Source organism: Gymnogyps californianus, chromosome 4 (genome assembly GCF_018139145.2).
Source record: "Gymnogyps californianus isolate 813 chromosome 4, ASM1813914v2, whole genome shotgun sequence".
NCBI classification, from domain to species: Eukaryota; Metazoa; Chordata; class Aves; order Accipitriformes; family Cathartidae; genus Gymnogyps; species Gymnogyps californianus.
This window is the reverse complement of record NC_059474.1, coordinates 17574032-17598175: the sequence shown is the minus strand read 5'-3', so window position 1 is coordinate 17598175 and position 24144 is coordinate 17574032. Positions and strand designations below refer to the sequence as shown.

The 24144-nt window shown below is 40.9% G+C and overlaps 1 protein-coding gene across 9 annotated transcripts in view; it reads left to right on the top strand.

Annotated features, from left to right (window-relative positions):
- The first annotated feature begins 23787 nt into the window (after positions 1-23787).
- The window catches only part of LDB2 (LIM domain binding 2), a 225745-nt gene continuing 225388 nt past the window's right edge, over positions 23788-24144 (top strand). For all 9 annotated transcript variants that reach the window (XM_050896281.1, XM_050896278.1, XM_050896280.1 and 6 more), the window contains exon 1: positions 23788-23946. In XM_050896281.1, the coding sequence (XP_050752238.1) occupies positions 23815-23946 (132 nt within the window). In that variant the 5' untranslated portion in view covers positions 23788-23814. The remainder of the gene's footprint in view (positions 23947-24144) is intronic.

Here is a 24144-nt window from a genome sequence, read left to right as displayed (position 1 = left end):
GTTGTTTATATTCAGCCTTATACTTCATTGCCTTGTATGCCAATGAAGGCATACTTCATTGCCTTGTCCAGGATATGTAAAAGCTGTGGAAGGGATTTGTTGCTCACTACACTTCCCTGAAAAATGGAGCACTCTATGTTAAGAGGAAATCTCATCCCTATGGAGAGGATAACTTCCTCCAGGGCTGATCTCACACTGGAATGAACCCTGGAAATTTAAAAAATCCCCACAGACCTCACTGCCTTCTGCTCCAGTTGCAAGGCACTGTTCTTTGACCGCATCCTCTCTAATGTAAATATTTTAAAATATACATATGTCAAAAGCAACAGTGACCACAACTCTGAAACTCTACCAAGCAAAGCACAAGCTTTTCCCATGGGGAGTGAGTGAGAGGACACACAGTACTAGTGATAGCGCTTCCTGTACGACTGTAGGTGTTTCTCCATACATAGCAAGACAGTACTGAGTGTGCCATAGGAACCTCTGTAGAATAATACAGCAGCTTTGGGTTGCCTTTGGGAGAATGTCTAGCCCTGAAGCGAGTGGCCAGCCCAGACTCCTTTGCATTTGAATAAGCAGTGGAGATGGTACAGGGACATCTGAGTTACAGGCAGCCTGAACCTTGTGTCCATATTACCTTGGATCTCGTAGCAGTCTAACCATGTCGATATCACACATTTACTTCAGCTTTATACTTGAAGTTGTAAGACTTGTGTTTTAACTAGTATGCCTTGCCACTTCATGCTAGTGGCAGAATTTCAGGTATCTGAGTGCAGTACTCAAGGGATGTGACATTTTTTTCTGTTGCTACCTCATCAGAGGCTAGTGGTCAAGTTGATAGCCTGACCCAGGCTTTTTCAAGCTGTATTTCAAGACTGAGATGAGCAAGTTTAAGTATTTGCTCAAATAAATAAGCAAAAGTATTAAATCTTGGTAATAAGAATTTGACAACAAAAGCTTTTTATTTCTGCCTTGGAATACAACACCATTACTTCTTTCTCTCCTTCCCACTCCTTTGATTTTCCAGGTACCACTCAAATTGTCCATAAATCTTGGACTCTTAATTTCGAAAACAATCTCTCAATCTCTACCACCTCCTAAAAAATACTCCTGAAAAATGGTAACTGTTTTAAACATCACATTATGGGGTTTGTTCAGCTTTCAGTGCTTGTGCTACTGAAAGAACATTGGGAAAAAGGGAAAATGAAAGTAATAAAAATAAAAATCCTAACTGTGTGTAGATTTCTCACAACACATTAAATAGAAAACACGTATCATGTTACACCATTAGATTAGCTGCAATCTGCCAATTCCACTGAAGTGCTACCACCTACATACACACTTTTGTCCAGTGTTTGTGACAGATTATACCTGGCAATAAAACTCTTGGTATTTTTGAAATAGCACATATGCACACGCAATACTTGAGATATATGCCATAACCCTGTGATCATGTTTTTAGTTGTATTTACAGGAACACAGAGGCCTTTAGTAGTGATATGGCTTCTAATGGCCCCTGTTCTATTAAGTGTATATACACATAACCAAGACAATCATAATACTTAAGAGTTTATCTAATTAATGTGTGGCTTGTGTCCCACATTTGTGAGAGATATTTCAGGGGAAAAAAAACCAACAAAAACCCCCACTTGTCCTATCTTTTCTATCCTCCACTTCCTATCATTACAGGCAATTTTTGGAGGCAAATAATTGTGTCCTTCCATCCATGATTTGTGTCCCTACTTGAGAGGGAAAATGTACCTATCTATGTCTCAGGCGGTTTGATGAGAAGTTAAATGGAGAAGCCTTTGCCTGTCTGAAGCTGGCTGTTTGAAACCCACCCCTCAGCCCCAGCGCCCCTGGCTGCCTGGCAGAAAGCGCAAGGGGGTTGTGACAACCCTCCTCTCGCCCCAAAGGATTGTGCAGGGTGCAGAAGTACACCTCTATAGTGCTACTACGGAAGCACAAAACTATGTGTTTCTTGTGCCAGTTACATTCTTATCATGGTGCAATTCTTTTAGGTGGCAATAGTTTATTTTAAAGTTGGGGCTTTTTTTTCCTTTTGCAAGTATTTGAGATAAAAATTGAGTTAAGTAAGCTATTAATGATTCAATGGGTGTATTTTTAGGAATGACCACTCTACCTGTGCTCAATATGGCTGAAGAGAACAGCTGGTGCTCTGGTTACATTATCGTGCTTTAAAAATTCAAAGGGAGATCCCATCAGAAACACTACTCCTTATTCACTTGTGCTCCCTAATGGCAACTTTAAATTCTGTCTTCTCTATTGTCTTTGCTAAAGACACATGATTTGTGCCTTTGCTGTCAGAGCAGCGTGTATTGTGCCAGTGAAATCAGTCAGTGCCTAACGTGCATTTACAGGACTTTCAAAGACTGTTATATATACATTTCTCTTCTCTTTTTTGTGGAGGATGTGTGATTTCTTCTATCAGTGCAGCAGCTTGTGATGTGATAGTACAATGAAACATGAGGCCAGTGCAGCCAGATACCTTTTTTCTTCATATTGTGTTAACGGTATGAGCCTTCTTTGATGTCGGTAAAGTTAATAATGTTTAGAGATATAAAAATCAAGTCAGTACTCACTGACTAAGAACATAGTACTAGACTCCCTTGCTAGCCTTGGTGTTTACTAACTTTTCTATTTCTATAAAAGAAAAAGCTTTTAGAAATTGAGACATACATCCTTTGTTTGTACAAATTCTTAGGCAATATGTGGAAAAGAAGACCATATGTTCACTCCAAACTTACACCATCTTTTGGTCATTTTATAGCACACAGAAAGGTGTCTTGCAGAGAAAATCGCTACAGCTGGAATCCCTCTAATCTCTCCACAGAACTCACAGCAAATCCAAACTGAAAATTAATTGAGATTGGGGAAGAAAAGCTAATGCCTTCTCCCTTCTCAGTGGGCATTATTTTTACTTTGACATATATCTGCATTTTTTTAGTCTGAAGAGCACAAGGAGAATTCTTAGGGAAAAAGGGTGCTCACTGAACATTGCCACAAAGTTCAGCCTATAGGCTAGAGAAGAAATAACAGTGTAGTAATTTTGCCTTTTTTACACCTGTCCATGATTTTTTTCAAACATGCTTTTAGTTTCCTAAGTATACACACTGCTCAAAATCTGGCAACAAAATAGATCTTTGGCTGTTCAGTTTTAGCAATTACATGACAGAAATGTTGTGGTTTGTTTTGATTATAGGTAGACTACATGATTTTTTTTTCTGTTCTTTTATTTTAGGACTAACTCCTAGAATAAATTGACACAAAATTTCAAAGTTGGCTTTCACTGAATATTTGCTAGTTTTTTCTTGTTATGTTCTATATCATTTTGGGTAGTGACGATGGTTACTATTATGTATCATGTAATTTATAATGCATCATACAATCTATTTGCTGCATTACTTGCAGAGATTGAAAACAGAGGGGCAGAAAAATGCTTCGCTGCTGCTGTAACACATAGTCCTGAGTACATTCCTGTTGCATTATCTTTATCTATTTCCCAAACAGAACATGATTCTAAAGTGGCTAAATATGCAACAAACTAATTAAAAAAAAAGAGTCATAAATTGAAATGTGTCAAAATGCGTACTGAAGAGGTTCTTGATTAATTAAAGACTCCTCCTTATGTTCTGAACATAAGCCTGAGCCTTGATACCCAGTTTGCTTCTTATCCATACCTTGTAAATGAGGGCTTTTGCTTAGTTTCAGGTATAAGGTTTGAGCTTGAGCCAACTTCAGAGTAATGCCCATCCCTTAGGTCAGTCTACAGTATCCAAAGACAGCAATATGAATGCATAAAACTGGACAAGGGAACTTGCTGGATTCTTTTGCTGGGCTCTTTTGCCTGGCACCCTAAATTCAATACAGACCTAGCCTGAGGAAGTGTCAAAACAAGGTTGAGAAGAGACTTGTGACCTTATCTTGCCTTTTGCATTCATAGTTGCTTATGATTTTCAAGGATACCTGTAGCATGTGCCTTCACAGAATCTGCTGGGTTTTTTTAAAGTTCAGCCCTATCCGGAACAGGACCATACCTGCTGGTATCACACCTTAATTTAAGTATGATGTTTAATAAGCAGATAATAAAGTCAATGACTGAAATGCAACCATGAGTATAATAACATACCCTAACACCTTTCAGCTGACTGTCTCATGTTCATTTAAGTGGCTGAGGATTAAAATAACGGGAATAAGGTAAACCAGGCCTGTTCATAACATGTACCAGCACAGTTAAGCAGGGACTAACATACCATGTATTTATTATATTGTATAATAGTTGTCCTTCAAAAGTCAGCATTGCCATGTATTTCTCCATCTTTTATCCAGAGGGCAACATAACTCTCTGTAACTGGGAAATGCTAAGCTTTTAAAACACCTAAGAATGAGGAGACATATTACCATGATATCATATGATGAATGGAAGATGTGACGCATCCCTCTTACTGCATTTTACTGGCAATATTATAGATTTACATATATTAGCAAATTAGACGGTAGTCTTAAAGGACGGCATTCTGAACATTGCATTTGTACCCTGGACATTAATATGAAGTATGTCTAGTATATAAATATCATTTTGCTCTGACAAAAAAAAAAGGAAAACTGCTAAAGAACTGTAATTTACATGGTTATTTTGGCTAAGTATCTGAGAAATAGACCAATTCAGATAAGTTTCCTTGCAACCTCTATTTTAATGTCTGTACCTCTTTTCTAAAGGCCAGGTCTACTCATGTAAATGTTCCATGATCTGAATTGCATGCAGTAATCTTGAGGGGAGAATATGTATTTGGCACTATTTTCAATGATCAAGACACTTTACATGACATTCTTGTTTAAATGGCATGAAAATCAGAGTTAAGTGCTGTGTAAATGAGGGCAGAATAGAGCCCTTTGTATCTCATTTTCCAACTGCCCTGGGATCATCTGGAGGTATAACCACATAAATCCCCTGAGGATATGTCTCCAGCTCTCTCCCTTAACATGCTGTTCCCTGATCACATTGGAAATCCACTCAATTTAGATTTAATCTCAGCAAAATCTACCCAGGACTTTCTTTCTAAATTTGCAATACTATCTTTTTGGCACTTTTTTGCTTGGGCTATTATGTTTAGCTGCATTTTTGCTTAGACATCCTCAAACCTGCTTCTCTGTGGGGGCACCACTGTGTGTCAGGAGGGTAGGGGTCTCTAAAAATTAGAGATGAAACTGTTGGCTCAGCCTCCAGTATGGGAGGCATGTTACTTCCGCTGTCACTGACTGCTGCATGATGTTAGGATTGTACTTTCTTTGCTTATCTAAAATATGGCCATAATGTTTTCCAAACATTTTTTACTTTCTAATCTTTCCAAGTTAAGGCTCTGCCTTGCATGGAGCAGAAGTACGACCATTCTGCCCACCCAAAAAGGAAGCTCCGAGCTTGTAATGAATGAGTATAGCAAATTTACAAGTAAAAAATAAATGGCAAGTTGCATGTGGAGAAAGAGAAAGAGACACAGAGACAGATGGATTTATATAAATTCAGCTTTTAAAGTGTTGGGGTTTTTTTTTAAATTAAATAATTGTAAACAGTAACCAGCTGTAGTATTATTCTTCACTGTGTAATCTGCACAGTGAAATGTAAACAGGGGGTCAGGCTCTCCTGTGGCCATATGACCCTCTCAGCAGGAAAAGGGGGCACGGAGAGAGGCTGTGCACAGAGAAGCGTACAAGGATATTCATGAGCTGGGAACTTTTGCAGCAAAAAATAGCTTTCCTGCATAGTCAATGGTGCATAGCGTTCGGTTTAAAAACCCTTATTAAATTAAGAGAAGCTTTCTGCATCCACCAGCCTTTGCCGCTGCTGCTGTGTGTACTTCCATAATGTTGTTGAGAATACTGGGGCTTAATATCAACTTGAAGGTTTAGAAAAATGCAATAACATTCAGATACAACTTGATTACTGACGGAACGGAGATACAAAACATGAAAACTGATATGTCTGGGGAATCTAGCTCTTCTGAATCTCTTTGTTCCTTAAAAAAATTCTTTCTTAAAAAATAAACGTCTATCTATATGTATATATGCATTCCTTTGTCAACACAGGAAGATGGAGGGATTGGCAGCCACGCATTCTTCAGTATGTTAATTATCTAATGTTTTCTGTTCTTTAAAATTCTCTTCTTTTCTTCCTTTTTTTTTTCCAGATTAAAAAGCTGAGCCCATCTCTTGCACTCTGATCATAGTTCTCATGCTGTGTATTTAATAGAGCATATTTTTTAATTCACAAGCATACTCTTTCTGTCATTGCTATAGTCACTATAGCTCTAACTACCTTTTTGTTGTGGTTCAAACATCTTTTCCTTGCAGTATTTTTATGGCATAACAAACCTTTATTTATTTCTTCATTTATTATTTTAAAAACCAATATAGTTTTCCACCTGAAATACCTGTTTTTACGTAACTTTGAGATGCCTATTCATTCTTTCCCAGGAGGCATTCAGGGGAAAGGTGCAGCACCCCTCTAAATCACAAATGAAATGAGTTTGTTGGCTTGAATAGTATTTCTCCTTTCAACCCTCCGCACATTTCAGTGCATTCCATTAGTCATTGTTCAAATGAGGCTGTTCTCCGACCCCAGAGGCAGGGGAGGAAGGAGTTTGGGGTTTAAATGAGTTTGCCGATCAGTACATAGAGGCACATTGTTTCTCATCTTATATTTTGCATGTTCTGTTTACAGACAATAACCCTGGTTCCCAGTACCAAATTGTTTCAGGTTTTGAGCATACTGTATGTTTGATGCAGCTAATTTAAATAAATGACTTTCACATTTAAGCAATTAAACCTATAATTAGCACTGTTTGAATGAACTAATCAGCTAATACCCTATGACACACAGTTCTTTTTCTCCTCTAAATATTTTTAAAGGGAAAGGAGAGAGATTTATGAAAAATTATAGGTGATGCAGTAAAAAAAAATGCTTTGATTCATGGAAATTAGAAAACAACACCACAAACTATTTAGACTGATGTTCTCCTTTTGCCTTCCAGGGAATGTGGAATTATGCACACTCATTTCCTCTGAATTCAGGGGAAAAGACTGCAATAAACAAAGTAGCGAATCTTTTTTAAAATGGGGCAAACTTCTACCACTGTTGTGTGTTTTCAAAAATACCCAAACGCACTGTTAGAGGTACTCTGTACTCACTGTATTTTAAAATGTGTGCATACATCTATTCCAGTGGCAGGAGAGCTGCGTAAGCCATACCCTTGGGAGTTCCCTCTGACTGGCAGAATGTTAGCCGCTCTCAATAAGATGGAAATTTATTAGGAGGAAATTATCCTGGTGTCCTCTGAAAAACAGCATTTCTGATAAAAATCTTGTTCTCTGACAGCAGTCTAACAAGATACATTTGTTAGCTGGTTTTGTTCCTTGGACTCATCTGTTAATTTTAATTCTTCTGTTGCACTGCTGCGTATTTACGTTCTGAGGCAGACATGATCTATGTGTGCTCAGTGGAGATTGAGATGTTGGGGGTGAGAGGGCACAGAAGTTTAGGAGAAAGCTAGTCTTTTTTTTTCTTTTCCTCTAGTTAAAGTGGAAAAAATGTCCTTACATTTTTATTAAAGCTTGAATTTGTGAATAAATGTTGTGCCTCTTTGAATCTATGTTACTATAGATTTCTATTACTACAGAAATATGTATAATTTATCATATAATTCTTCTTTTCTTCAGCTCTGCTGTCCCTAAATGTCACAGTACTGCACACAGGCCATACGAGTCACACCACATACTAGCATTTTACTTCCCCCCCCCCCCCCCCCCCCCCCCCCCCCGAACACCATTAAATGTCTTCAAATGCTGAAAACAGCTTGAACACCCTTGAGTTGTTCAAATCTGCCTATCCTCACTGCAGCTCCACTAAGGATGGGATTCAGGACCCTTCTCTCCAGCCTAACTTTTCCTTGAGTCTCTGCCTCATGTGGGGCTCAGGCTGGAAGGTTTTCAAAGAAGGAATGTGGATTTTTAATGAATGAAGCTGGCATTGGGAACCCTCCCCCCAACATTATGACTTGCCCAAGTTAGTAGGTATGTAGTGCTCTGTTCTTGCAGAGCAGAAAGGACAGCAGTAAGATGGCAGATGGTCTTTTGTGGTTATATGGCTCACCAAAACTTGGTTTCTATACTGGTTTCTATTCCTGTGTGATAACTAGCTTCTGAAAATGCTTTTTCATCTGCCAAGCTTAAGATAAGAGCTAGTTTAGATTTAGATTCTTTTTGTCAAACATTTTGGGGAGAGTAGGAAGAAAGAATGGGGTCACAGAACAGTACTGCCTTATCAAAACTTCTTTTACTAGGACTGGATTCACCCTTGCTTTTGATGGAAAGTCTCAGTTTAATAGGGAATTTCTTTCTTAAGTAAGAGAAAGAGATAGTACCACCCTATGCAACCAATACTGTGGTGTAGGGAACATTCAGAGAAGGTCTGAGTTTGAACCATGAGGTTCAGAGCAGAAACTTGCACCTCAGGCTTTTACGCACAGGCAAAGGATTTATCTACCCAGTCATTTCCCATGGTGACAGTCTTTCTACCTAATGTTTCCAAATGTTTCCTCTGGCCTGGACTGGGGAAAAACATTACTTTTGTGAAGATTTAATAGATAGGAAAATAATTTCTTCTTGGCTCTGCTTCTGAAAATCAGGGTATAGGTGTCTGAAGCACTGATAGTTCTCACTGTAGATGAATCTGAAGGAGGGGCAGATAGATAACCAACAGCTCAGGGAAATCAAACCCTAGGTATTTGAAGTTGGGCATCTAATCACTGAGGCACCCCAAACTTGATGAATTCACAAATTTTAGCCTTAATCTTGTTATGCTTCAGAGCCCATATGCAAAATGGAAGCACTTATGCCCTTATCTAACAGGGGAGCTCATCGGTACTGCAAGAAGTGCCTCCATTTGAGAAACATATGATACCGATGAAGTTCCTGGAAGAACTCATGAGAAAATAGATAATTTCTTATTCAGTGCAGCTTTTGGATAAAGTGTAGTGAGTATTGTACGATAGGGCTGGCAAGGTTCACACATGGGCTGAGAGATACCCAGTTATGAATATGCTCTCTTGAGAACTTTCCCCTACAGGAAGAAACTCCCGAGTACTGATACTCAGCAACAGCAGAAGGAGGTGGCCCGCAGGCCACCCCACAGGGATGTGGTCAGTCTTGCAGAGGTGCCCTGGAAATCTAAACTATGATCCTCCCATGTTTCTCTCAGGATGCAGATCAACTGGACCTTTTCTTAGCACATGTCTGCCACACCTTTTAAGGCCTGCTAGGGAAATTACTCTAGCCGTAATTTTACAGATTTGGTTTGGAACAAAGTGGTTTTGCTACCAGGAAGCTCATTATTTCTAGAGCAGAATGAAAATGGAAAGACTTCAAAACTATTTTAATATATTTTTTCTATGTAATAATCTCTGTATGATATTAAATGATGGTTGTTCTGATTAAGTATTGACAGCCATTACCTCTGAATGCAATTCTTTAAATACCAGGAAATATGCAGTTAAAGCAGCTTCTGTAACATACCTAACTCCTACACAGCATGCTAACCTATCACTTTGTTAGGCTCTACACCTCTCCAGTGCCGTTAGCACAGCTGACCTCATGCAGCAAAAATTACATCTGCAAAAAAGTTTCTAAATACTATCCTGGTTGGTTCAAAGTTTAAAATTCTACTTTGAAAAGTAGAAATGCTCTTTTCAAAACTATTCTGCTTGTTGTTTCTATTCATTGTTTCCATGGCAGAGCTGAAAAACTATTACAGCTGTGTTTTGGGTGGTCTATTGTATACCACTGTTGGTTTTGATTATTACGTTCAACACTCTCTTGGTATGTGTTTCACTGTCCCACTGTCTCCACACAACTAAAGAGTGGTGCTGCCTCCACCCATTGTTTATACAATTGCTCTATGGTTACAAAGTGGGAAACCTAACTTCTTTGCCCTCTTCTGCTTAAGGGGTTCACATGGTATTCCATGGGTAAAACCCATGAGTTTTACCTTTTTTTCCGATCCTCCTCCCCACCCCACTAGGAGCAGGGAAGGGGGAGCAGCTGTGTGGTGCTCAGTTGCTGGCTGGGGTTAAACCACGACACCATGCAATGGTTCCTGGGAGTGTGCCCTAAACACTAGGTTATAGCTTAGTATTCAAGAGGGCATCGCTCTGCCCTTCCTTCAGGAAAAGTCCTGGAACCAAATGTAGAACATAGAAGAAGGAGCATGATTTAATGTCCAAGTGACAGCTGGCTGAGGACACCAGGTTTCTGCTGGTTTGACTCTGTGTTTTATGTTGGACCATCATCAGATTAAAAAAACCCAAAATGCAAGGAGTATAGAAAGATAGATATAGGCTAAGGTATTGCTGACCGGATTTTTAAACATCCTCTTATAACGACCTTCTGCTGAAGTCATCAGGCAATACATAGTGCATTTGCCTGGAATATACTGCTCAGTGTAATGGAGACTAACTTTCAATAACGTGTTTAAATGTCTGCATTTGGACTTTGCTCCAGAAGATGTGATTTACTAAAGGTTCATAACTCTAGAACAGAATTATGCGTAGTTAAAATACAGACTGTTGTCTGTAAGATACACACATTATTTGCTGCAGATGATGGGAAAATAAAAGTGCTTCCTTGGACCCAGTATTGTGAAAATAAGTGATTGTGGGTGTAAAATTAGTGATTACTTGTATAAAATGGCAGTTGTAAACAGTGTGTCTCAGCTGACCAGCAGCACACATCCTGTCCCGTACAGCAGCTAGTGAGGATCAGAGTAAACAAAAACTGCATTGTGGCCTGTCTTCTCCCGCTTTGCAGTTACACAGCATTTGACCTTCTGCAGCTGAAGCAGGACCTTGTAGCCTCGCCATAAAAAACATCCTTTAGAAACCCGCACCTTGAAGTGGGCTTAGGACAGCTGAGACACGTGTACCTGGAATCAAAAGTAACTGATGCCTTACGACAGTCAACAGAAAACTTTCTTACGTGATAGACTTTTTCTTTAACTATGCGGTCTCATGTGGTTTTAATTACTTCATGTAAGTGTTTCCATTTTACTTTGGTTTTCTTTGTCCAGTTTTCACCAAGAATAGGAAATCTGTAAAGGCAGGATTTTTAGCTCAAATCATTATTCAAAACTTCAGATGTTTGTCTGAAACTCATCTGAGCTTTCTGCACGTGTGTTTCCAGGTTAGTTCTGGCAATATTGTTAAATGATCTTTTTTGTATGTAAGATCTTCAGTCCTTGATTTAAGATGGCATCATGGTAAAAGTAAAACCAAAATAAAAATCCAGGACATTATTTGAGCATTATTTAAGGGAACTAAAATTAAGATCAATTCTCAAGTAGGAAAAATGTACAAGATGGGGCACAGCAGCCTTTTGTATCCTGAAAAAAAATCACTAAGCTTTTGTATTCATGAGAAACAGAAGTTTGTAACCTACTTGGCTTAACAGTAGAACAGGAGTTGGTTGAGCACCCGAATGGACATAACTCTGGGTTGAATGGGGATGACTACAAGCCACACAGATCATGTTGTGAACACCACTGCCTCCTCTCTTTCCTCTGACTCTATCCAAGTCTTGAATACATATTTCAAGGAACTGTGACCTGAATTCAGATGATTGATCACGGTAGCAGTAGAGTAAACTTTCAGTTTATCTTCACATTGACAGTCAACCTGATATCAAACTTTAACCTGCAGCACTTTGCTTTCCTATAAAATAAAAATATTCTGTCCTAAATCACTGCCTTTTCAAAAACATAAACAAAACCAAAAAGCCAACTCTTTTTGACTGGCTGCACTCATTTCCATATAATTCCAAGTTTCTTATCTCTCTGATTTCCCATGCACTCCCTCTTACCTTTCCTGATCTCCCACGAAACCCTGGCAGAATATCAGCAGATCGGATATTTTCTTCTGGGCTGGCTGCCATTACCATATTTTATGTACTTCAGGGTTTCTGTGGGATTGATGACGCACAATGCATCATTGGACTGCTGTGACCAAACAAGGTTTGTGTGCTGCAGCTTCCCCTAGCATTTTGCCAGAAGTGCTGAGACCTACCAAGGGGCTGAAGAAAGATGAGTAAATGTTGGTGAGGGATGGAGGAACAGTGTTGAAACAGAGTAGATGCTGGGTAGGAGGAGAGGTCTAAAAACAGTGGCAGGGGAAGAGTTAGTAGGTGTTTCAGAAATATCTGAAATTGAAGGGAAGATAGAAATGTTCTGGTTCAGGATAAGATGTAAGGAACGGGCTACTAGGGAGAAATGAAAACTGGGAATTGAATAGAATGGAAGGAAAAGAAAAAGGTGAGTTTGGATTGGGAGAATGATGACTGCAGGGCAGGATGATGGTGAAGAGGAGGCTTCATTAGGATACAGTAAAATAAGTGTCTTTGTATCTATGCCTTTGGCTGAACCGAACTATACTTTCCAGCCTTTGTGAAATAGCCTGTCCCTAACAGCGGTCTATCGCTGTACGAGGTTATTAGTGTTAACCAATGTATGACAAGGATTACGTCTACACTGCAGGACAGGTGCATTTCAGGATCCCATGGGTGAGCCTTGCAGTGATGTCCTAACCCTGTGTTGGGAAGACAACGGGGCGTGCTCTCTGCCCCTTTACCTCACTGCCGGCAGAAGAAGACCCAGCTGCATGAACTGCCGTGTATGACTTTAGAGAGATCAGTTTGGACAGCTGGGAAATCAGTGCCACAAGACACACTGGTGAGTGTATCTGCCTTGATACGCACTGCCAGATTCCACTGATCTGATGCTCTTATGATAAGTGTAGGAACTGCAGAATATGATTTGAGCACAATATGCCTATGGAAATGCCATTCTGAAATTAGCAATAAATGATGTCAAGCTGTATGCATGATATATGCTCCCGGTTTCTTACAGGAAACATCATTAACATAAATTTTAGGTTGTTAAACTTCATTTAGCACCATCATATACTGTAAAAATCTAAGAAATAGCTAGCACAGCCACTCAGCTCACTATCCCAGTCTCCCACCTCAGTCTCACCTCCTGCCTTTTCATCTCAATGAGCACTCTCTTTGAAGAATGGTCGTGGGAGATGCATGAAGAAACCAAATACATGAAAATAAAAATTTTGGAAGAGGAGGCAGAGGGGTCTCTCCTTTTTGTATTATGGCCTTATTGTCCGACTCTGAGACTGTAAGGACAAGTGTAATCTATGTCTTCGTAAAGGCTTGCATTTTCCCTAAAGTGGCAGGTGCCTGCTTTTGCTTTAGACAAGAAATACTGTAAGATTTTCCCAGTGTGACTCAGTTTGATTGTTTTGAATCAAGGAAATTAATGTGAATTTGAATTTTAGGGTTTCCAAAGTGGCAAAGGCTTAAAATTGTGCCGTAGTGAATATATTTACAATTAAGACCTTCTGGGAAGTGTAAAAGAGGTAACAGCAGTAAACATATAGAAATTAGTCTGGACAAGTTTTCAACAAGGGAACTTTTTAAAAATGTTTCCTCTGTACCAGTTAATAAAAATGAATCTTAAGTATGGAATACTTAAAAAAACTGTTATTGCCTTTGACTTATTTGTAATCAGATGTGCTCCCTGAAACTACTTAGAAAAGCCTGAGCTGCAAAATGGAGGTGTGACTGCAGATCATATACAAACTACCTGCCATCTACCTTGCACAGGGAATGGTAGCAGCAAGGAGACAATCCATGGACATGTCCCTCCATAAACGTGACTACACAAACTGATCATGTACGCATCCTGACACCCCCATCCCATTGTGCTTTTTTATTACTCCACTAGAAAACTGTAAGTGAGCCTAGATATGGCTGGCAACACTTTGGTCTGTCCCATAATGCAAAGAAGTTCTGAAAATCTAAACTCAGTTCATCAAAATATGAAATGATTGGATTTAAATGGGTTTTTTTAATGACAAATTTCAGTGTAGACTTAACTGAAGGCATGTGAACACCTCTTTTGTTTTGATCTCTACGTAACACATATTACTAACTAGGGTGCAATTATAATGTATGTATATACATGAAATACAAAGGTTGTATGAAGACTTAAGAAAATTTTCAGTACTCATGCTGTTAATATAAAACAGCCCTGTAACTGTCCTTATTATGTTCATAATTCTTTAGCTGACTAAATGTCCCTTCTCACACACTTTCATTTATCCTTCCCCCAAATCTTAAGATTTTAAGTTTAAAAATGCAAAACCTAGAATGTTGTGAGTTAGAATTGTAATGCCTGAACTCAGTCCAAAATTTCATATCATGTTAAGGATGAAGTGGTTTTAAAATAATTGGCATTGTTGTGCTACCTTTTCTAGCTAAGACACAGAAAAGTTTGACTGCAGGTCCTGTGGTAATTTTACTTGCTTTTTTTGCTTTTGCAAATTAACACAAATGTCTTGCTGGTTAATTTAAAGCCTTTTATGTTCCCTCCAAAATTTCTATCTTTATTGGATTCACATCTGTAGTTTTATTTAATATGAACCAGATGTTGAAATCAAGGCAATATTTATTAGGACGCTTGCACTGAAGAAGGCTTGCTACAGACAATGTGTTGTGCCAGTTCTCTGGGTACAGTGTCAGGCAGAAATAAAGTATGCTGGAGGTTTTTTCTGTTCCTCTAATTAGAAACAAAGCTTTCTAATCAATAACCTTCAAACTTCAAACTTCACAAGCAAAGAGATATGGACAAATGTACATAAAATTCCACAAGCTGTTGTACTTCATACACAAAACATTGTGCTGCTGTTAAAACTGCAGGTTGTTAATACACCAGTATAAATGGGCATGCATGGCTGCAGAATCTGTGCAATGGGATGATGCTGGGAAGACAACAGACAGCAGAGATCAGAATGCACTCTTAGAATCAAAAATCAAAGCTAGCGATGAGAGTGGAAGCTGGGAGATGCAGCTGCTGCCATTGAGCAGCTGGTTGGTGGTGTCCTGTCTCCATGAGAGGCAGCAGCTCCTGATGTGGGCTGAGTTACGAGTCAGAGGGAGCTCAGATCTGCTGCTTCTCCAGAGATGTCAGCATCTTTCCATGCTCTCTGCAATATGTGCACGTCGGACATGTTTAAGATGCGTCTGGTGTGTTTTAAATACTGAATTAGATACATGGTCACTTTTTTGGTCACTGTTTGCATATAGGTCACTGAGTATCATGCCTGGAAGGTATGAGATGTAGAAGGAACAGAATCTATGACATAGAAGAGATAAAGGTCTATTCAGTATATATTTTGCTTAGACTCTATTTTTCTGTGCGAAATCGTTATTCACTAAAAGGAGAGGCACAGCCAGCCTTTCGCCCTCATGAGCTGGAACATTTTGCTCTTGCAGCATAATCAGATTTTCCAAGCAAAACTCCTGGTTATTTCAGTCACATTTATGCAGCCGTACAAGGCCTTGGCAAAATTCAAGCACTGCAGAGCATGGTAATATTTCAAAGTATAAAATTTAAATCAATAACATACTTAAATTTTAAAGGCCAAATTAAAAAAATATATTGTGTCTAAAAAATATGCATACAGGTAACTGATTGCATTTTTCACGTATTGTGTACAGTCTACAACAGTGTAGACAGTACCTGCAACAGTGATATCCAGAATCTCAATGGATCATGTTCAGCATGCTTTCATTTCCTGGCAAATTTTGGCTTCTGTTTTGCAAGTGCAAAGGTTTAAGCTTAAGATCAAATCTTTATAAAGAACGGAGAATGAGATAGCAACGTGAAATAAAAGACTCTAGAAAAATCTGTGTAGGAAATAGTATTTTCCAACATACATTTCTTTCCACTTTTGGTTGGGACTTGGTGTTAAAATAATTGAATAAATAAAACAGAGTGGCACTGCATGTTTTGTAGTAAGGCATAACTGTTGGTTCAAAGCAACGAAGTGAATGCAGTATAGGCTTTGGTGGGAGCTTGGCTCAGTTATATGATAAAGGCCTAATTACAAGATCTAAATTGCTGTCAAATTAATCCCACCTTGGTACCAGGCACAGAATTTCTCCGTGCATCATTCCCTTTCACATCACTTCTCCTGTCTGTCCATCACTTGTTCTACTTAGTATGTATGTCTGTGCTGTGCAAGATCCAAACACAAATCCGTAAGCCATTATTTCCTGAGGTATAACTACATTTCTGCCACTGACTTCCTCAGTCATTCATCTCTCCCTTACCTTCCCCACCTGTAAAATGGGGAGAGAGACCCATATGCAGGAAGTTGCACAGTTTTGTCGTAGTGCTAATCACCACAGTGTCTCTATGAATGTTTATAAAGTGCTTTGAAGATGAAAATTGCCAAAGAAGTGCTAGGGATGATTATTATAAGTTAATGAATAAATTTCAACATGTATTTGATTGCCAGGTAATTCAGAAGGGAATCACCAACCCTTCCCACTCTTCGAAGAAGAAAAGTTGACAGTCAGCTAGTTGCTAATTAGCACTCAACTGAAATGCCTCCAAAGCTGAGTGCTCCCAGTTGAGTCCTTTAAAAAGTAAGCTTTCAACTAATTGAAATATGCTGAAAGTTGAGCAGTGGGTGAGGTGTGTAACAGGTAAATCAGTATGGTGGAGTTTGGTATGTAGAAGGAATATTAAGCTTTTCCAGGTAGGGACTAGAACTTTTGGGGGAAATGCTAGCCAAAATGAGCATCTCTTTTTCATATTCACACATCTGTTCCCTTTCTGAGGCCCAGTTTGTAATCTGTCACAGGCAGGCTATGCTGCCATATATTTGTGAGGGTAAGTTAGGGAGGAAGGGTTGCTTAAAGATTGTGTTGAAGTCTGGTGTTGCTTATTTCTTACTATATTGAGGGGTGGTTATAATGATTCTTGCTTTGGACTGAGATAAACTTAAATTTTGGATAACACATTGCGTAATATGTTAGAGCTGAGTGACTGTGCCACCTGCATTTAATTCATATTTAGCTTGTCTGTAAGGGAAACCAGTGTATCAGAAAGGGGCTTGGGCTCTTCAGGTCCTTACCTCTCTGCTGGCCTGTCTGATTTTTCGCTGGAGGGTCAGTCTCCCAGACCATAGTCTGCTCCTGTAGCTTCCCCCACCACTTCTTTGGATTTTTTTTTGGCTGTCTGCCAATGCTATAAACCGCAATACTGTCTTCTCTGCTGCTGAAGGCTGTTTTCTTCCTCAGCCGCTGGGAGATGGCTGCAAGAGGCGAATGACAGGAATTTCATCCCTTTCTTTTCCCTGCTTGACTGCTCTGGATGCACCATCCCCAGCATCAGCTCTTCAAGCTTTCTTCAGGGAAAACACACTCAGCTAAACTTGTTGAGCACTTTGGGTGAAAATCTCAGTTGCTTCAAGTAGCGCTTACCAGCATCAGCCTCCAGTGATAATCCACCCCAAACTTCAGCAGCCTATATGGGGGCAGGGGGAAAAAGAAAGAAAAAACATGTAGGGTGAGAAACTACCAAGGCAGATATTTAGAAATTATTTATGGAAAAGGAACTCTGTACTCTGAAAGGGGCTACGGGAAGCTATGGATGGTATGAAGGAAAATGGGAGAAATGGAGTGAACATGGAAACAAGGGGGAGATGGAACAAAACAAGACAGAAATGTTCTTGAAGCTGCTGGGTTCTGCAAAGCAGCCTTCGTGGTGTCCTCAGAGATGCAGCAAAACCAAGGTATATAAAATCTCTTTGGCGTTTTACTAGTCTGGAACATGATCTAGTTCTGTCAATGGGCAGGTGTTCTTTGGTATCCTGAAGCTATTGCAGCCCAGGGAAGCTCCCCTGGAGGTCAAGGGCTGAATATTTCACACTTGGGACCTCATCCTCTCCTCCCAGCACCTCATGGAGCTATTTCCTGTGACAAGAGTCCTCTCTGGTATGGTCACGATGTACTTTGTAGTTACAGTGCCCAGGTGTGAGGCAGGGTAGGTGGAGGCCTCCCAAGTATACTGTCCACTCAGGGTGCCACACTGACAGCACAGTGAGGAGCAAAATGAAGCCTCTAGTGCTTAAAGCATAAGTCTCTTGTGAGCTGAAGAGCCTGACTCTGCAGCTAACAGCTCCTACAGACCAGTATCCCCTCTGCAGTAGGCATAAAGGGAGGACACTTAAAACACACTGAACACTGGCTTACCATAGCTTAATCAGAGAGATGACAAGTCAGTTTGCCTGCTGTATCTTGGTATGTTTAGAGAGCCCATCACTGTAACACCAAGATATGATTTGCACTACTTCAAGTTTGTCTCATGTTTTCTTCCCCAGCTCTGTCTGCTGCAGGTGCTGTGCATGTACTGTATGGGTAAAGCAGACAGACTGCTTGGTCAGACATGGGCAGGCTCCTCAAAGACTGCATTCAACTGAGCATTCATAAAGTTCCAAGAAAAAATTTAATATCCATTTTGATTGCGGACAAAGACATTGTGTACGCTGCAGAACTAAAAAATATTTAAAATCTCTTTTGTGTTATCATCTATTCAGAGGTATTTCTAGCATCATTGGTGAGTGCTGGAGCTGTAACTCTAATTTACTAGCATTAAATAGGTGAAGAGAATTCTTAGAATTGTCATATGTATCAAATTATCATTATATGTAATTTATGCAAAGTAGGTTTGAGTTTGCAAAAAGCCTGAAGTATTTAAAAGATGTGAACCGTTCTTGCTGCACTGTAAACTCTGAAACACAGTAGTTTGGTGGGCCCCACTTATGGATTTTTAATAACCTTTCTGATAAAAATAATCATGTCATTTATTAATGACAGAAAAGGACAATTATCACGAAAAAAAAAGTAGTCTACATGGAAAAAGCCTGGAAGTGTATACTGAGACCAGCAAATATTTTTAACAATGGATTAAAAAGATCTACTTAGTTTCCTGTCCACCAATTGTCTGTGAAAGGACAGTGTTTTCCAGAATATGTTTTTTATTTCAATATATTAATATTTAATGCAAACAAATTACAGCTTCTAGATTTCTTATAAATTGCAAGCATCTGGTACACTCTGTTCTATAGCTGTAGAAATTAATGGCAGTATTCAGTTCTGAAACCTGTCAAAATCCTGTGTTTGAGCTCAGCAATTGAGCGTATATTACAGATGATGGGGTATTGCTGGTGGTTCTTCATTGTGCATCCCAACTTTTGATAAGCAAATTTCATTTAGTCACTCATGAGCATCCACAGGAAAACAGTTTTGTTCTTTTACCTAAGGTCACTCCATCAAAAGTCTTCAATGCTTTCTGGCTTTTGTATAAACAAAGGACAGTTTGAAAAGGTAGTTTTGTTATTTTTTTCAAGAAATTCATGTTTACTTGAGTATTCTCAAGAAATCTCATTTCAAGTACCTCTAGTTTTTAGCTCTTCCTTTGCTGTGTATCTTTAACTAAGATCAGTCTCTCCCCTCCTGTCTTTTCAACAGCTACAAACCACCTTAAATGTATCCTTGTAAACCTGATTACTGACAGAGACTGAACAGTCAACGCATACCAGGGATAAATACAGCAATTACACCTATTTACAGCTGTATCTCTTTTCTGCATTATTATTATTACTAAGTGGTTATTAAAAATAGTGCAGCCTTCAGAGCTGCTTCGATTGTCAGCTTGGCAAAGCGAGGACCATGCCTCAGTTGCGCGTGGCGCTTTTGGCAGCACTGTGCTACGGGGCTGTTGATGCTGCTTGGTGGCGTGGCGTGGCAGTGGGCAGCGTGGGTGCCCTTGCAGTACAGGCTGTGCGGGACCCCCTGTGCCAGGGGCTCCAGTAATAGTCACAACGAGAAGGCAGCACCTGACCACGTGTGACAGCATAAACAGCAGACACAGACGAACAAACCACTCTAGTTCATCCCTTCTCGCTCCCTGCTTGTGTCCTGGAGGAAGTTTCTGCTGTTGGTTTTTGGTCCTTCTATCATAGCGCATCTCGGCTACTCATAGGCACTGCGGGTTTCACGCTGGTAGGTGCAGAGGAAGAGGACCTGCACCCTTCCGCTCCACCAAATCCATGCTTCCCCCTGAAATGAAGGGAAATTGTCCTCCAGAGCTGTCAGAGGGGAGTCCTTGACTTAGGTGGGTCCTTCTGTTTCTGCCCAGGAGAGGGCAATCCGGCACCCAGACATCAGCCAGCTCAGCGCACCATGTCTTGAGGCTCCTTGGGGTGTCGGGGGCCTGTGTGGTTAGTGCCTGGCCAGAGGGACACGAAACATGGCTCTGTCTCTGCTGGTGGGGTCTGACAGCACACTTCTACCCAGCTCCCCTTCCTCAGTTGGGAATCGCAGGCCTGCATCCTGGTGCCTCTCTGCTCTGGTGTGCCGTCTCCTTTCATGCCCGGGTGCAGCACCCATGCGGGGGCCGGGCGAGCCTATGCAGTGTGGAAGTTTGAGGACTGGGTAACCGAGGTGGCATCACAGTCCCTCCTGTTTGGGCTCTGAGTGGTGGGTAAGGCTGTCCACTCTGTGGTGTGGCGGTATTCGCAGGTGCATACACCCGTGTAAATGCAACTCTGCACATGCTGTTTCCTCATCTGTTTGTAGCCGTGCATACGCAGGCACAGGAATGTACTCATTTTCAGATTTGGGAAGACTAACTAGTCTCTTCCTCTTGTTTTCCTCCACCTCTTTTTTCCTCTGCTTGCATTAAACTTGTTTTCCAGGTTAAGGAATTTATTGATTGTCCTAAATCTTGGGCCAGATGTTTGCTTTGACCCCACAGCCGCTTTGGGCAGTGGCTTGATGCCAGTGGTGTGGGGGTTTGGAGCCGCCCAGGCAGCGGGGCTGGCTGCATGCCCCTTAACTGGCACTCCCGGAGAGCACTCGAAACTTTAAAGGCGGCAGATCCAAGTGGGAATCAAGATGACACTGTCAGGATCCCTGTAACTTTATTTTCCTTTGATTCTGCCTTCTGTTTTACTGTTCTGCACATCACACTGGTCTGGATGATAACAGGCAACTGGAAGTGCTGCTGGAGCCTGTAATTAGCAGGTTCCCACCCTGGGACTTGATTCTTGCTGGTGGGCTGTAGGTGTGCAATAATTTGCCAGTTAATCAATGGGAATTATTAAAATATCACTGCATATTTTTGCTTTACACTAGACCTGTACACAGAAGCTCTTATATGGGGGGGAGTATCTGGGCTTCGCAATCATGAAAGCAAATCCTACTGCTCATTCACTTTCAGTACTCTGAGTTTGTCTTTTTTTATTATTATTTTAAAGCAACCTCTTCCTTTCCCCCCACCCCAGCCAAAATGAAAAATATTAATATTATTGCCATGTTTAACTTCTTGAAACATTGAATTTTAGCCTAGTCAAAAAGTCCTTAAAACAAATATAGTTTTCAAGCTATGCAAAATTCCACCTTTTTAATTACAAAAAGCAATGTGTTCCTTCTCAGGCAAATATGTTCTACTTTGGATTTTCTTTGTAAACAAAGTAAAATCCACAGTTTGGTGGGTTGATTTTTTTTTTTTTTGACATTTATTTAAGTAGGTGGTACTTCAGCCATAAAAATTGTGTATATTACTGCTGTAATTCTGTAATTTTTCTGGTCATTTTGGTTTTAGGCTTTAAGGTAGCCTTGCTGGGATCTGTTAAGAGTACAAGGTAGACACAGGGAAGTTTTCTCCTAGGTACGCAGCCATGTTAGAGGCTTCTTGTGCAGCCAGTGAACCCTGGCAGAGCACTGTCACTGTCATTGCAGCACTATTGAGCCAAACGTTGTACATGCTATTTATTAAACTCAGCACCTCCTGTGATGGTACTGGAGCAACAGCGTAGTGTTGCTACATAGCTGGGGAGCATTTAAAGAGAGAAGTGAAATACCCCATGTATTATCTGTTGGCTCTGTGTTTAGTGACAGAAGCTGTGGGAAGTCTATAAAACAGCTCAATACGTCACTTCTTATGGAAACTGTTATTCCACAAGAGCGTACAGAAATAGTTTTGCTAAACAGCGACTGGTACGTCAAAGATGAATTGTGATCCTGGTCAGTGGTCACTAGAATAAAACGATGAACTTTTGTATTTTATCCTGAAAAGAGAACTCAGATTTTCCAGATTCAGCCAAGTGCCAGTGAAACTGGAATTTTTCAAATCTGTCTTAAAATATTCCTAAATTCAGTCAGAGTCGAATTAATTTTTTTGGCAGTGGGTGAACTCATATCACGCTCAAATATTTTTCAGGATTATTACATAAATTTAGAAAATGTAATGGCATGTGCCTTGATTTCCCCATCTGTGAAATGGGCGATCCCGCAGCGTTCCTGTGAAGCACCCCGACTGAGAACCGCTGTGACTGCAGCTGATTGTTATTCTCTTAATCATATTAGTTAAATCTGTTCCTAGAGTGGTTCCATTTGCTTGAATGAATTTACATCAGAGATTAATTCAGCGCTGTTTATTGTTGTTTTTACATTTATTCAGTACTGTAAATAATGCCTGATACTTTACAGCTGTGTATAAAGACACGGTCTGTGCTTCAAGGGCTTTTTTGTACAGGTAATTTGAAGGCTCCGCTCTTAAACCTTGCACTTTCCCATGTAGCGGATGAGCCCATTTTGTTTCCTCTATATTTTGAGGACTTTTTGTTCACGTGGTATCTGCTCCCAGCACTTTCCTGCAAGTATGATTCAACAGATAAAGTTCATCCTTCACCTCCAAAGGGTGATTACCTCCTCTTTGCCTTCCCCTCCTCCCTCGGATCCCCCCCTCGCCCCCCCCCCCCCCAATTTTAGACATCTTTCATTTGCAACGTATTCTAACGGCTACTGGATTTATGCATAGCAATGATTCTGAAAATAGGGACCAGTCTCCTACCTAGCTGCCGCCACCTTTAAGCCGGATAGCTGCTTTTAAAATGACCCATTTGTTTATTCCTAACCCCCGCCGAAGGGGATTGCCAGCAGTTATTCGGGGGTCTCCTTCTCCCACCCGGCTCTTTGTGTTTTTACATTTTTCCGGGAGGTTTCTGTTATTAGCATTTGACTGCTCTCCATTGTGTGAAGTGTGGTGTACGGAGGTTATTTCTTTGTGCAGGCTCCCCGTCCCCGGCCATCCCGCCTCTGCTGCAGCAGCAAGGCCGCCCTCCCTTTCGTCCCCTCAAACTGTTGATGTGAGGTGCAACCCGCCCCCCCCCCCAAAGGCACCGCCGGGGTGGCGAGGGCTGCCGAAGCCTCGGGAGCCCAGCGCAGCCACTCTGAGCGGGCAGAGCTGCGCTGAAGGGAACCGTCGCGGAGCGGGTGAATCACCAGCTGCAAGCGGCGGGGATTGTCGTGGCCTGTGTTTATGTATTTTGTAGTAATCACATTTCTGACATTACCCAAGCGTGCTCCTCGCAGAGGGTGATTGGCTCAGGCAGCTTTTAAACCACCTATATGCTAACAAGCCTTGCTGCCAGGTTCCTGAGGGGTCCTGGCTGGGAAAAATTAAACCCAAACCTTAGACCTCTGTCAGGCGGAGAGGAAAATTATATTTTTGAACTAGTCTACAGCGTGGACAGGAAATGACCCCTCCAGAAACTGCTGCTTTAAAAACGAGCGGTGGTGCCTGAAGCTATCCAGTCTCTCTCTCTCTCTCTCTCTCTCTGGAGCGTGTGCGCTCCCGCTCCCTCTCCCCCCCCCCCCGTCTCCTGCTATAGAGGGCTCCCACAGCAGTTCCCAGCCAGTGCGTGCAGCCTGGATGTGTGTGTGTGTGCGCGCTGCTACTTTGTACTGTGAAGAACACACAGCCCATGTGCTCTGTATGGATGTTGATGATACTCTGTGTAGCTTGAATCTCTGCAAGCAGGCAAGATGTCCAGCACACCACATGACCCTTTCTATTCTTCTCCTTTTGGCCCATTTTATAGGAGACACACACCATACATGGTGCAACCAGAGTACCGAATATATGAAATGAACAAGAGGCTGCAGTCGCGGACGGAGGTAAGTCCCTCAGCCTTGTTTTCCTGTGCATGGACCGTGTAGGTTTCAGCCCGAATTCCAGCTGAAGCGTCCCACTAGACAGTACAGTATATGCAGGCACAAACCCTAATTAATTTAGTAGTTTAATTGGGTAATCCCTCATTATGTTTCCACGCAGAGCAACTCTTTGAGGAGATACCAGCTTAGGCTGAAATCTTG